Below are 12,955 nucleotides of genomic sequence, written 5' to 3' on the forward strand. Positions count from 1 at the left end.
GTACAGGATTTGTGGGAGGAAGATCATCTTTATGGCATTTATTCTGCCTATGAGAGACATCGGAAGCGTTTTCCAAAATTGAGTAACGGCATTTAGTTTGGTAATTAAAGGAGGAAAGTTTGCTTGAAACAGAGAAGTGTATTTTCTAGTTACGTGAAATCCAAGATATTTAAATTTTTCCGTAGTAATTTTGAAAGGGAATTTTAGGAGATGTGTCGGCTCTTGAGGTTTTATTGACATAATTTCACTTTTGTTCCAATTTATTCTATATCCTGAAAAGGAACCGAATTTCTCGAAAAGATTTAGTATACTTGGAATGCTAACTTGAGAATTGGTGATATAGAGTAATACATCATCTGCATATAATGATATTTTATTATTTGAATATTTAGTGTTATAGCCGTGAATATTTGGATGTACTCTTATACTTTCCGCTAAAGGTTCAATCGTGAGGGCAAATAACAGGGGTGATAATGCACATCTCTGTCTATTGCCCCTGATAAGCTGAAATGTAGGTGAGAGTACATGATTAGTCAGTATTCTGGCAGTTGGCTTGTCATATAGCAATTTTATCCATGAAATAAAATTTTCTCCCAACTGGAATTTTTGCAATATTGTAAAAAGATATTTCGATTCTACTTGGTCAAATGCTTTTTCTGCGTCTAATTAAATAATTGATAAGTCTTCTTTTATCGTTCTATGTGAGTACATTATATTAAACAGGCGTCTCAAATTGTTAAACGAGTGTCTCTTGGATATAAACCCAGTTTGATCAGAATGTATTGATTTATTAACGTATTTACTTAATCTTCTTGCCAAGGTTTTAGCTGATATTTTCTGATCTGTATTTAACAGGGCAATTGCTCTGTATGATCCCGGGTCTTCCAGATCTTCATCTTTTTTGGGTATAAGTGTGATAGTTGATTTGGTTAAGGTTTGTGGTAGCGTCTGTTCTTTAAATGCGTGTATATAACGGTTATGTAAACGCGGAGAGATTACCTCATAAACATGTTTAGAAAATTCATTACTAAACCCGTCTGGGCCTGGTGTTTTGCCATTCTTCAATGAATTGATAGTCTCTTTGATTTCTTTAATTGTAATCTGTGCTCCTAATTCATCTTGTTCCGCCACGTTAAGTGTTGGAAGATTACAGTTATCAAGGAAGTTTGTAATTTTTCTCGTTTCTGTTGATGTTTTGGATGTATATAAATTTTGATAGAATTGGGCAAATCTTTTGTTAATATCTTTTGGAAGTGTGAACAGTTCACCTTTATCCGATCTGATTTTTTGAATAGTATGATCCTTTTCCACTTTTCTCAACTGACGTGCTAGAAGTTTATGCGGTTTGTCGCCGAATTCAAAGTTTTCCTGTTTAGTAATTTTAAATAGCCTGATAACTCTTGCAGAGAGAATTTGATTTAGCTTGAATTTTAATACTGCTATCTTATTATGTTTATCCATAGACGGATTTGTTGCATTTTCTGAGTCCAGCTGTCTGATCTGTTCTTCTAATTGCAATTGTTCCATCCTATTCTTTTTGTTTTGATATGCTTGATATGAAATAATAGAACCTCTAATAAAAGCCTTTAAAGATTCCCATAATAACGAGGGCGAAATACCTGGAGTATCATTGGTCTCAAAAAAGAATTCCATCTGTTGTTTTAAATATTCACAGCAATCTGGGTTAGTTAGTATTTGGGGATTAAACCTCCAGAACGATTTTTTATTGTACATTCCTTCTAGTTTTATGGAGAAGGTTAGCAGGGAATGATTGGAAATAATACTATTATGATATTTGGGATTAGTTGTAAAAGGTATTAATTTTGTGTCCACCAGAAAATAGTAAATACGTGTATAAATTTTATGTATGGATGAATAAAAGGAGTATTCTCTTCCGGATGGATTTGCAATCCTCCATACGTCTGTTATATTTGTATAGTTTATATACGTATTTAGAAGTTCGCTGGATTTTGATTTTGTGTTATATCTCTTTTGTTGTGAGGATTTATCCAAATATTGATCCAAAACAGTTGAAATCTCTCCCCGATTATCATGCTTTGCTGGGTGGAATCTGAGATTATATTAAAAAGTTTGTTAAAAAATTGTGGATTATCAAAGTTGGGAGCGTAGATATTCACCATAGTAAGTGGGGTAGAATATATCTCCCCAGATACTATGACGACCCTACCATCTTTATCTGCTATGGTGGTTTTATGTTTAAATGGTATACCCTTACGAATTATAATTGCAGTACCTCTGGTTTTGGAGAGAAAAGAGGAGTGATATATTTGACCAATCCAGTTAGCCTTCAGCCTGATATGAGCTCGATCTTTGAGGTGCGTCTCCTGTAAAAATATTATATCAGCATTAATCGATTTTAATTGGGCAAGAACCTTACCCCTTTTAATTGGCTCATTAATGCCCCTAATATTCCAACTACAAAATATGATTCCTCCAGTTTTCTTCAGAGGATCGTCTTGCATTAGAGCTTACAAGGTTTCCCTTGTTTCAGATGGGGTAACACAATAAATCAACCTTCTAGTTGTTGGATGGGTGATCCCAATTGCAAAACCCTGCTGGTATATCACAAGAAAAAGAGCCTTAAGAAGAAAAAGTGAAAAAAGTGCTAAATAACATAAATAATACAAAAAAAACAGCATTTAAAGGTACTATGCGTGAAACCCATCCCTTGGTGGGATATTTCGTGTGAGCTTCCGTGGATGTTAATTACAATTAGCTCCGCCCCTTACAAAGTAATATTGCAAAAAAAAAACGGACTAAACAAGATATTATGTAAACAGAAAAAACAGAACACAGACTGTAAATAATTTCCTCTAAGAGAGTTACATTTCTTCTTATAGCTTGCCTCTGTGGGTATTTACTATTTAAATGCCCTATTTAAATTAAAAAGTCTTGCTTTTTGATATTCGTATGTTAAATACATAACCGGTTAAAAAACGTCAGGCTTGAAGGGGTTAATTAGATTCTCCAGCAGTCTCACTGGCAGAACTCTCTCTCTCTCTCTCTCTCTCTCTCTCCTCCCCTCTCAAACCGCCATCAACAATCCCAGCGCTTCCTTATCAGTTTAATACTCTTTTAAACCTCCTCACCTCATACTACCACTTACCAGTACCCATCTACACCTGCTTGACCCCTCTTCTTCTGCTAGAGCCACCCTGTGACTTGCACTCCTCTCTGACTGTCTTGCCCCACCCAAATTCCCCCGATAGTCCACCCTAAGTCCGGCCTACAATAGCCTACTATTTCCTCATCTCACATCTCCTTCCTCTGCTTTTGATTAATCTCCGGATCATTAACAGAGATTTCAAATCCCAGCTCAAGTTTTGGCCATTCTCTGTCTGGCTTACAGAGAAACTCTGGTCCATCGACCCATCTCTTATTGCTTAAGAAGCAGTCTGCTGTCAGTCCTCTGGAAGCTTCATCCGCAGGATTTTCTTTTGTGTTAACATATTTCTATTGTGAAACATTAGTAGCTCCCAATACAAAATTCTGTTTGCTACAAATGTCAAGAAACATTTGTTCTCATTGTTGAAGTATTTAAGCACCATAGTACTATTGGTTCAGAAGATAGATTCTTCCAGTTGAAGCTGTAGTTCCTTTTGCAGCAATATGTCAACTTTAACAGCTAAGACTGCGGCAATAAGTTCCATTCTGGGAATTGTCATTTGTTTCAATGATGCCACTCTGGCCTTTCCCATTAAGAATGCAACATGTGCTTCTTTGTTATAATTTTCCAGTCTTAGATATGAAACAGTACTGTAGCCACTTTCACTGGCATCTGAGAAATGATGCAGCTGTGCACCTCTGATCTTATCAAAGCTTGTAGGCTTCATGCACCGGTCCACTTTGAATTCTGAGATCTTGTTAAGATCTGCTAACCATTCTGTCCATCGGTGAGAGAAAGTTTGTGTTGTACTCTAGTCAAGTCAAGAGAGTTTTATTGTCATGTGTCCCAGATAGGACAATGGAATTCTTGCTTGCTGCAGCACAACAGAAAGCTTGATGAGAAGGCTGGACATCACAGGAGAAGAAGTTAAGATTCTATTGCGTACCATGAATAAAGGAGTACGTTAGTCATTACATTACAAGTATGCAAATATCTAGTCTGGATGAAGATAATTTTATACCAATATCTGAAGTGTACACACATGAAACCATGCCTGATGGTCGTCAAAATATACCCAGATGTGAGGACTTGAAGGATGTCAAAATATCTAAAATAAATTCTGGTATTGACCTACTTATCGTGATCCAAAAATGCATATGTTTGCAACACTGTATTCGTCTTGCTATTCCTTACCTGTACTAGTAAGATAGAGAATATACGGGTTTCTACCCAGGCCCCAATATGAGCAGTTATGTGAGGTGAGGTGACAGCATCACTAGTAACTGGCTTCTCCTTCTGTTCTATTTGCTCCGGCTACTTCTTTACAGTGTGAAGTGCTTCAGGATGATTTTGCTTGCACTTATCACAAGTTACAGGACTCTCACAGTCTTTAACCATGTGTCCTTTTTTCAAACATCCAAAACAGATTCCCTTCTCTTTTAAGATATCCACCTTTTCTTTATATTCCTTCTTCTTGACTCTTCAACATCACCTTATGGTTTGTCCAACTTCATCACATAACAAACAAAATCCTTTTTGCTTGATAGTAGATACATCTCCTTTCATTACATCTGTTGTTTCCACAGGTATTATAGCGGTAGCAAATGACCCTCCATCAGTCTGAAGAAGGGTTTCGGCCCAAAACGTTGCCTATTTCCTTCGCTCCATAGATGCTGCTGCACCCGCTGAGTTTCTCCAGCACTTTTGTCTACCATAGCGGTAGCAAAACTGCCTCCCTTGGGTCCTGATCATCCTTTAGTTTTAGTAAAGATAGAACCTTTGACAGTTGCAATTGGTTTATGATCTTGAATACTCCCTTGGTGTGGATCTAACATGAACCGTGCTACCCTTTCTAAGAAATCGACCAGGTCTGCCAACATGGCTATTCGGTTCTTCTTTTCCATTATTCGGCCTCCTTTATCTCTCCACTTTTTAAGTTGTCTGGGCAGTTTTAGAATGATGGCTCTAGTATTACTAACAAGATTCATCTCCATGTGGTTGATATTTTTAATTGAGCTACAACAACCTCTAAGAAATATCGCAAACTCACTTAATGTCTCCATATCTTCTGGCTTAATATCTTTCCAAGCATAGGCCTTCTCCATGTATGCGTTAGCAATCCTCCGTTCGTTACCATAACGTTCTTTAAGTAACCTTCTTGACTCTCGATAGCCTTGGCTTTCAGGCCTATTTAGACAACTTTCTACAATTACCTTAGCACTTACAGTTCCTTCTGTAATACGCCAGAAATCGTAAGCGCTCTTTTTCATCAGTAATTTTCATTTCTACTACTTCATCAAACGCCATTATGAAAGCTTCATACAGCAAAGGATCACCATTATATGTAGGAATTTCTATTTGTGGTAGGGTGAAAGAGAGATTTATTTGAGCTATGAGCCTGTTGAATTCAGCTTGACTATTCGCCAATTCAAATAATCCATCCTGAGATCCTTGTTTGGCGCAAACAAATGATAGACAGGCCACTGATAATCAATCTGAAGAAGGGTTTCAGCCCGAAACGTTGCCTATTTCCTTCGCTCCATAGATGCTGCTGCACCCGCTGAGTTTCTCCAGCATTTTTGTGTACCTTCGATAATCATACTGGCTTGCTCGAGCATGTGTATCAGGGTTTGGAAAAGCGTACTGAGTTGTTGGTTTGGCCCGAGCCTCGACAGACGCCCCATAAGTATTTTGCTTAGGTCTAGCACCCAGTTGCTGAGATGAAGTTTTGTCCATCTTTTGGCTACGTGCTAGTTCTGAGTCACGAGGCCGGATATCCTCTGGCTGCAGATTTGATTTAGCTGTTGTTTCCTTTTGAGCAATTCCTTTTCTATAATAAGAGCTCATCCCATCAGATGCTTTAGAGCTGCATCTTGAACCCTCACTTTCCATTCTCCTCCTTCGATTTGACAACCGCCAACTTTGTGGCTAGTTCCAGCTGTTCTTTTCGTCGCCCCATCTCTTCTTCTTGTCACCTCATCTCTTCTTCTTGTCGCCTCATCTCTTCTTCTTGTCGCCTCATCTTCCCTTTCAGCTGTTCTTCTTGTCGCTCAATCTCATGTTTATTCTCCAAGGCATCCGCTTCTATTGAGAGAGCGGCTACATCAGCTTCAACATCCCTTTGAGCAGAGGCCCTTGACGCTGAACTGGCTATAGAACCAGATTTATGTCTTGATCTTCGTGCAGATACATTCGAGATACTGTCTTGTGGTGTAATCTCTTCCATTTCAGCACCTTGTTGCATCGCACTTTCAACTGTACCATAAGTAAGTTGTCCGATTTCGACACCTTGCTGAGTAGCATCTCCTTCTATAACACACACGGTCCTTTGTTCAATTTCAGCTAACCATCTCTTGGCATCTTCCATAGAATCATCAAATAACTTCAGCTTTTGTTTGAACCACTGGATAATTAAATCTTTCGCTTTCTTCCTGAGGCGGCTGTGAACCCAGCAGTGCTTTATGCTTACCTCCAACCTCTTTACCGAAGCTGAATAGTTGGCCCAAATTAGATTGCACATTGTTCACGTTCTTATCTGATTCCATTAGTTCCTTCTGGATATCGAATAACTTCAGCATCTTCCTCCATAACTTGTTTCTCTCCTTCTGGGTTTCTTTCAGAAATGCAACTCGGGCCTTTTCGGTGAATTTAACGTGTCTCTTCTCATATCTTGGCCTCTCTTCGCCACCTTGTGGCTCCTCTGACTCACCTGATCCATCTTGCTCCATGGATGTAAACAGGTCTTGGCAGATTGCTTCAGTCTTTATTGACAAACATTAGCCTGAATGTTCCAAAATACCAGATAAGAACCTAAAACAAACTGGACTTTCAGACAACATCCAAAATATTTTAGAAGTATAGAAGTGACTTAAGTTCAGAAAGAATGTGTCTTATCTCAACTTCAAAACAAACCAAGGCCAGGCACCAGGATCCTCCGTCCCTTCTTCGCGTCTTGGCAGCCTTCCAACTTAGCAGAACTTACTTCTAATACTTTTTACAGACTCTTCAGAAGCTGCTCTAAATTAAAGCTTTCCAGCTTTCAAATTCTACTCACGATTCCCTGTTGAAGTTTTCCTCCCTTAGATAAGTCGCAATAAATCTCGAAGCCAATCGCTGGCTGAGATCTATTTTCTTCAGTTCCTCTTCCTAGGAACCGGTCTTCAGTTCCTCTTCTGGAATTAATTTGTCTGGCCTAATCTCTCTCCAGAGATCCAGCCCAATCTTCTGACCCTCTTTTTTGGGACTAATTCTACCACCTGTCTGTAAGGTAGTTTTCGACTTGATTTAGTGGCAGATTATTATATTGTTCAAGGAATTTCTCCCTTTAGCCACTATGAAAAGACAAGGGGGTAAGGAGATAGCGTCGTTCACGCATGGGAGCTCTCCAAGAGACGAATGTCAAAGCCATCCAAAGATAAATCTTCAAAACACAGTCTCTTGATTAATAGTTTATTTATTGTCGTAGTAAAACAGTAAGATATTCATCCAAACTTCTTCTTGTTAAGTACAATTTAATCTTACTCATAGTCAAACTCCAGCATGTGTCTCTGAAATGTTCAAAAGCTCCGAAAATTGTCGAAAGCTATGCCTCTTCCGATCTAAACTAAAAAACTACAAGCTTCTGCGCAAGAATCCCAGCAGCAAACACGCTTCCGACTACGTAATAAATCCCACCCACATAATTACAGGCAGACAAAATTTAAAGGCAAATGCCATAATTTATAACATACTAAGTTAAGCCAAATGGCCAATACAGGTAGCTAATATTATGCTTTTAATTAAGAGCTGCAAGGGAACTGCAGTCTGGAGAACCTAATATTAGTGGACAGGACATTAGTGGGCACATTACTGAAGGGAATTCTGACAGATGGATTCTAACTGCATTTGGGAAGGCAAAGATTGATTCAGGATGGTCAGCGTGGTTTGAGCATAGAAAATCGTATCTCATGAATTTGATTTTTTTGAAGAAGAAGAAGTGTCCAAGAGGATTGATAAGGGCAGAGCTGTAGACGTTCTTGACATGCACCATAGCTAGGTTTTTGACAAGGTCCCATACTGTGGATATGTCCAGAAGTTTAGATCACTAGAGATGTAGGGGTGGTTTAGCTTAGCTGAAGGTGGTATTAAATAGCTGTTGTTCAGATTAGAGGCCTGTGACCAGTGATATGCTGCAAGGATTGGTGCTGGGTTGCCTGCATTTTGGGAAGGTAAAACAGGGCAGAACTTGGATAGTAAATATCAGGACCCTGGAGAGCATTGTGGAACAGAGGGGCAAAGCTAAAGTACATAGTTCCCTGAAAGTGGCAGCACTGGTAGATAAACTGGCGAAGAAGGTGTATAGCATGTTTGTCTTTATTAAAGGTTGGGATGTCATGTTACAGCTGTATAGGATGTTGGTGAGAGTGCATTTGGACGCTTGTGTGCAGTTCTTTGCTGTATCCTGGAAGAATGTGATTAAACTAAATAGGGTGCTGAAAAGCCTGTCTAACGAGTTATAAGGAAAGAATTAATAGGCTGAGACTGTTTGCCCTTAACTGAAGGGGGTGGGGGGTTGCAGAGATCTATAAAGCCATGATCGGTGCAGATTAGATGGATTGTCACAGTCTTTTTCCCAAAGTAGCGAGGTCTTAAACTAGAAGACCTGCATTTAAGGTGAGAGGGAAATATTTAAAGATGGCCCAACAGGCATGTTTTTTCACACTCGATGGTGAGTATATGGAATGTGTTGCCAGAGGAAGTGATAGAGGCAGGTACAATTACAACATTTAAAAAGACATTTGGACAGGTTCATGAATAGGGATAATGGACCAAATGCAAATAATCAGAACAAGCTCAGGAAGGCACCTTAGTAGGCATGGATGTGTTGCGCGATGGGTTTGTTTTCTTGTTGTGCAACTGATTATCCATGACTGCGATTCAGTTATTTTTAATTTCATTCAGATGCGTTATTAGGATTTAAACTTTGAAATGGTTGCTTTTCACAATTTGTGTAATGTATGTTGAAAAAATGTTTTGTGCATTGGCATTTGTTAGTGAAAGATTTCCCACAGACACTTCATATGTTTTCTGCCTATACATTCAATGGTGTCTTTCTTGGTACTGTTCACACCCATTTTTAAACAAAATACCCTTGCCACTTGTGTGCCCCCATCCAGTCCATTGCTGATGATGCAAACCCAGAAGGCAGTGTGAACTGAAAAAAATACAGAGGCTTCAGAATATGTAGAAAGGCGAAGTGATGGCTTAAGGACAGGGCAAATCTAATCTAATGTTGAAAAAGGTTAGGTCATTCACTTTGTTTTTAAATAAAAGATTTATCTTTTTTTTAATAGTAAGAGTTGGTGTTTGGAGGGACCTGGGTGTTCTTTGAATGCTATAAATTAAAGTTAATATGAAGGTTCAGAAAGCATTTATGTTGCACAAATGTTTCTTGGGTCTGGGTACAAAAGTAAAAAGATCTTACACAAATTCTACAGGAGTCACCAAAGCTCAGATCCATGCATTATTGTGCATAAATTGGGTTTCCCTGTCTAAGGAAAGATATTCTTGCAATAGAGGAATTGTGGCAAGGTTTCTCTAAATTAATTCCTGGGGTTGTTGTTTGCCATGAGAGATTAATAAAACTAGGCCTGCGCGTATAATATTAGAAGAATGAGAATTGACAATAGATGCAGGAGTAGGCCATTCGGCCCTTCGAGCCAGCACCACCATTCAATGTGATCATGGCTGATCATTCCCAATTAGTACCCCGTTCCTGCCTTCTCCCCATATCGCCTGACTTTCTTTAAGAGCCCTTCATTGACTTCATTGAACACACAGAATTCTGTTGATGAATGTAAAGTTCATGTATCCCTCACTGGGGTAATACGAACAAAGGTGACCATTTCTAAATAAACAATCAGCCATTATGGAAAGAAATGAGAAGAAATTTAGTTACCCAGTGTACAATGAATCTTCCACAATCTCTACCCAAAAGGGTTGTGGAAGCTCAGCTGCAGAGTATATTCCAGACAGAGATTGATCAATGTTCAGACATTTAGAATATCAATGAAAATGGGGTTTGTGAAGGAAAATGACACCAAACTAAAGGATAGCAATAATCTTAATGGAAGAGTTGAAGCAAAGACCCAGATAACCCACCCTTTTTCTTGAGCAATTGAAGGGTTTTCAATACAGTAATAGTTTCAAGTTGGGTGAGAAATTAATTAATGAAGAGCAGTGCTTTTGTGAAAGTACAGTGGGAGAATGAATTAAGCTATTGTAGGTGGTTGGTGGGGTGGGAGGAGGATGGGTGGTGCAAAACAGAATGCAAGTATCATTTAGAAGAGTAGAGAAAAGGGACGAAGCAGGATAAATTATAGGAAGAGGGAAAAGATGGTCTCAAATAAGGTAATTTTAATAATGTATACAAAATTCTACAAATTCTACAAAAAATTCAGGAGTAGAGGATATAATTTACAATTATTCTCTGGTTTCTCAACTTTTCAATGCACATTTTGCACTGTGATTCTATATATATACGTTGAACACATCAATACTAATATCATAGTTTCTTAAGATTTTAATTGCCATTGTATAGATGTCACTGACTAGTCCACTCTCTTAAGTATACGTGAGCTGAGTGTCTGGCTGGGCCATTTCAGAATAGTTAGTTGCACAGAAGCTAGTTGAGGCAAAAATAGTGTACTTCTTGAAGGGAATTAATGAACAATGTCAATTATCAAAACAATCCTCTAGATTCATGAGCATCGTTGTTAATACTTTATTTTATCTAATTAGTGCTGTGGTGGGATTCAAACACTGGTTTACAGATCAGTGTTCCGTGCTTCCTAATACTTGTCCAGTAACTGATCTAGCATGACTGTAGACAAGAGTGCTGGAGAAACTCAGCGGGTGCAGCAGCATCTATGGAGCGAAGGAAATAGGCAACGTTTCTGGCCGAAACCCTTTTTTCGGCCCGAAACGTTGCCTATTTCCTTTGCTCCATACATGCTGCTGCACCCGCTGAGTTTCTCCAGCATTTTTGTCTACCTTCGGTTTTCCAGCATCTGCAGTTCCTTCTTAAACACTGATCTAGCATATCAATTTATTTTGACGTTGTTTCTTTTTGAAAACTTGTTTTTCTAGAACTGATATCCTTTACAAATCTGAAACTTTATTTTTAACAATGTAGCAACTTATTGTTTTTGTTTTACAGTTGTTTGTTGGTCTTGGTTTTCCATACGAAGGCCCAGCTCCTCTGGAAGCCATTGCAAATGGATGTGCGTTCCTAAATCCACGCTTCAGTCCACCTAAAAGCAGTAAAAACACTGAATTTTTCAAAGGCAAGCCAACTCTCAGAGAGGTGAGTTTTTATTCTGAGTTTAAAATGTGGAAACAAAGCTACACCGCTTTGTGTCTGCTCAGTTAATATTGTACAAAGGCAGTAGTTACTCAAGTTTAAAATCATTGTTCATTTGGTAATGGCCTCTGCATGAATAATAAAAATGGCCTTACCTTGAATGATAAAAAGCTCAAAATTTGCAGTCAAATCAATGAAAGGAAAAACTTGTTTCAGTGCAAATGCCAAATCCATTTAGCCAATGAGTGATTAAATGCAGAAATTGAAAAGCTGACTTTATGAAAATGGCATCTCGTTATCTAATGCTCGTGATTCATGCACAAATGCAATTTAGACAATAGGTGCAGGAGTAGGCCATTCGCCTCTTCGAGCCAGCATTGCCATTCAATGTGATCATGGCTGATCATCCCCAATCAGTACTCCGTTCGTGCCGTCTCCCCATATCCCCTGACACCGCTATCTTTAAGAGCCCTATCTAGCTCTCTCTTGAAAGTATCCAGAGAACCGGCATCCATCGCCCTCTGAGGCAGAGAATTCCACAGACTCACAACTCTCTGTGAGAAAAAGTGTTTCCTCGTCTCCGTTCTAAATGGCTTACCCCTTATTCTTAAACTGTGGCCCCTGATTGTGGACTCCCCTAACATTGGGAACATGTTTCCTGCCCCTAGCATGTCCAAACCCATAATAATCTTCTATGTCTCAATGAGATCCCCTCTCATCCTTCTAAACTCCCGAGTGTACAAGCCCAGCCGCTCCATTCTCTCAGCATATGACAGTGCTGCCATCCCGGGAATTAATCTTGTAAGCCTACGCTGCATTCCCTCAATAGCAAGAATGTTCTTCCTCAAATTAGGGAACCAAATACTCCAAGTGTGGTCTCACTATGGCCCAATACAACTACAGACGGACCTCTTTGCTCCTATACTCCTCTTGTTATAAAGGCCAACATGCCATTCGCTTTCTTCACTGCCTGCTGTGCCTGCATTCTTACTTTCATTGACTGATGAACAAGGACCCCCAGACTCTATTGTACTTCTCCTTTTCCCAACTTGACACCATTTAGATAGTAATCTGCCTTCCTGTTTTTACTACCAAAGTGGATAACCTCACATTTAGCAACATTAAACTGCATCTGCCATGCATCTGCCCACTAACCCAACCTGTCCAAGTCACCCTGCATTCTCATAGCATCCTCCTCACAGTTCACACTGTCACCCAGCTTTGTGTCATCTGCAAATTTGCTAATGTTACTTTGAATCCCTTCATCTAAATCATTTATGTATATTGAGGAGCAGGCCATTCGGCCATTTAGGAGCAGGAATAAGCCATACAGCCCTTCAAACTTGCTTTTCAGTTACTAAGGTAGTTGATCTGATTATAACTTTGGCTTTGCTATTACCTGATTAATTAGTTATCTGCTTTCCCACAGATATTTAAATGCTCTTCCCACAAACCTTTGCAAAGCAGAGTGCCAGACCCTCAATGAT

General features: G+C 39.1%; 1 protein-coding gene across 6 annotated transcripts in view; it reads left to right on the forward strand.

Moving 5' to 3' along the window:
- Nucleotides 1–12,955, forward strand: part of mgat5 (alpha-1,6-mannosylglycoprotein 6-beta-N-acetylglucosaminyltransferase) — a 123,543-nt gene that overhangs the window by 86,598 nt on the left and 23,990 nt on the right. For all 6 annotated transcript variants that reach the window (XM_033024647.1, XM_033024650.1, XM_033024648.1 and 3 more), the window contains one exon: nucleotides 11,325–11,471. In XM_033024647.1, the coding sequence (XP_032880538.1) occupies nucleotides 11,325–11,471 (147 nt within the window). The remainder of the gene's footprint in view (nucleotides 1–11,324; nucleotides 11,472–12,955) is intronic.

Source organism: Amblyraja radiata, chromosome 7, assembly GCF_010909765.2.
Source record: "Amblyraja radiata isolate CabotCenter1 chromosome 7, sAmbRad1.1.pri, whole genome shotgun sequence".
Taxonomy (NCBI): Eukaryota; Metazoa; Chordata; class Chondrichthyes; order Rajiformes; family Rajidae; genus Amblyraja; species Amblyraja radiata.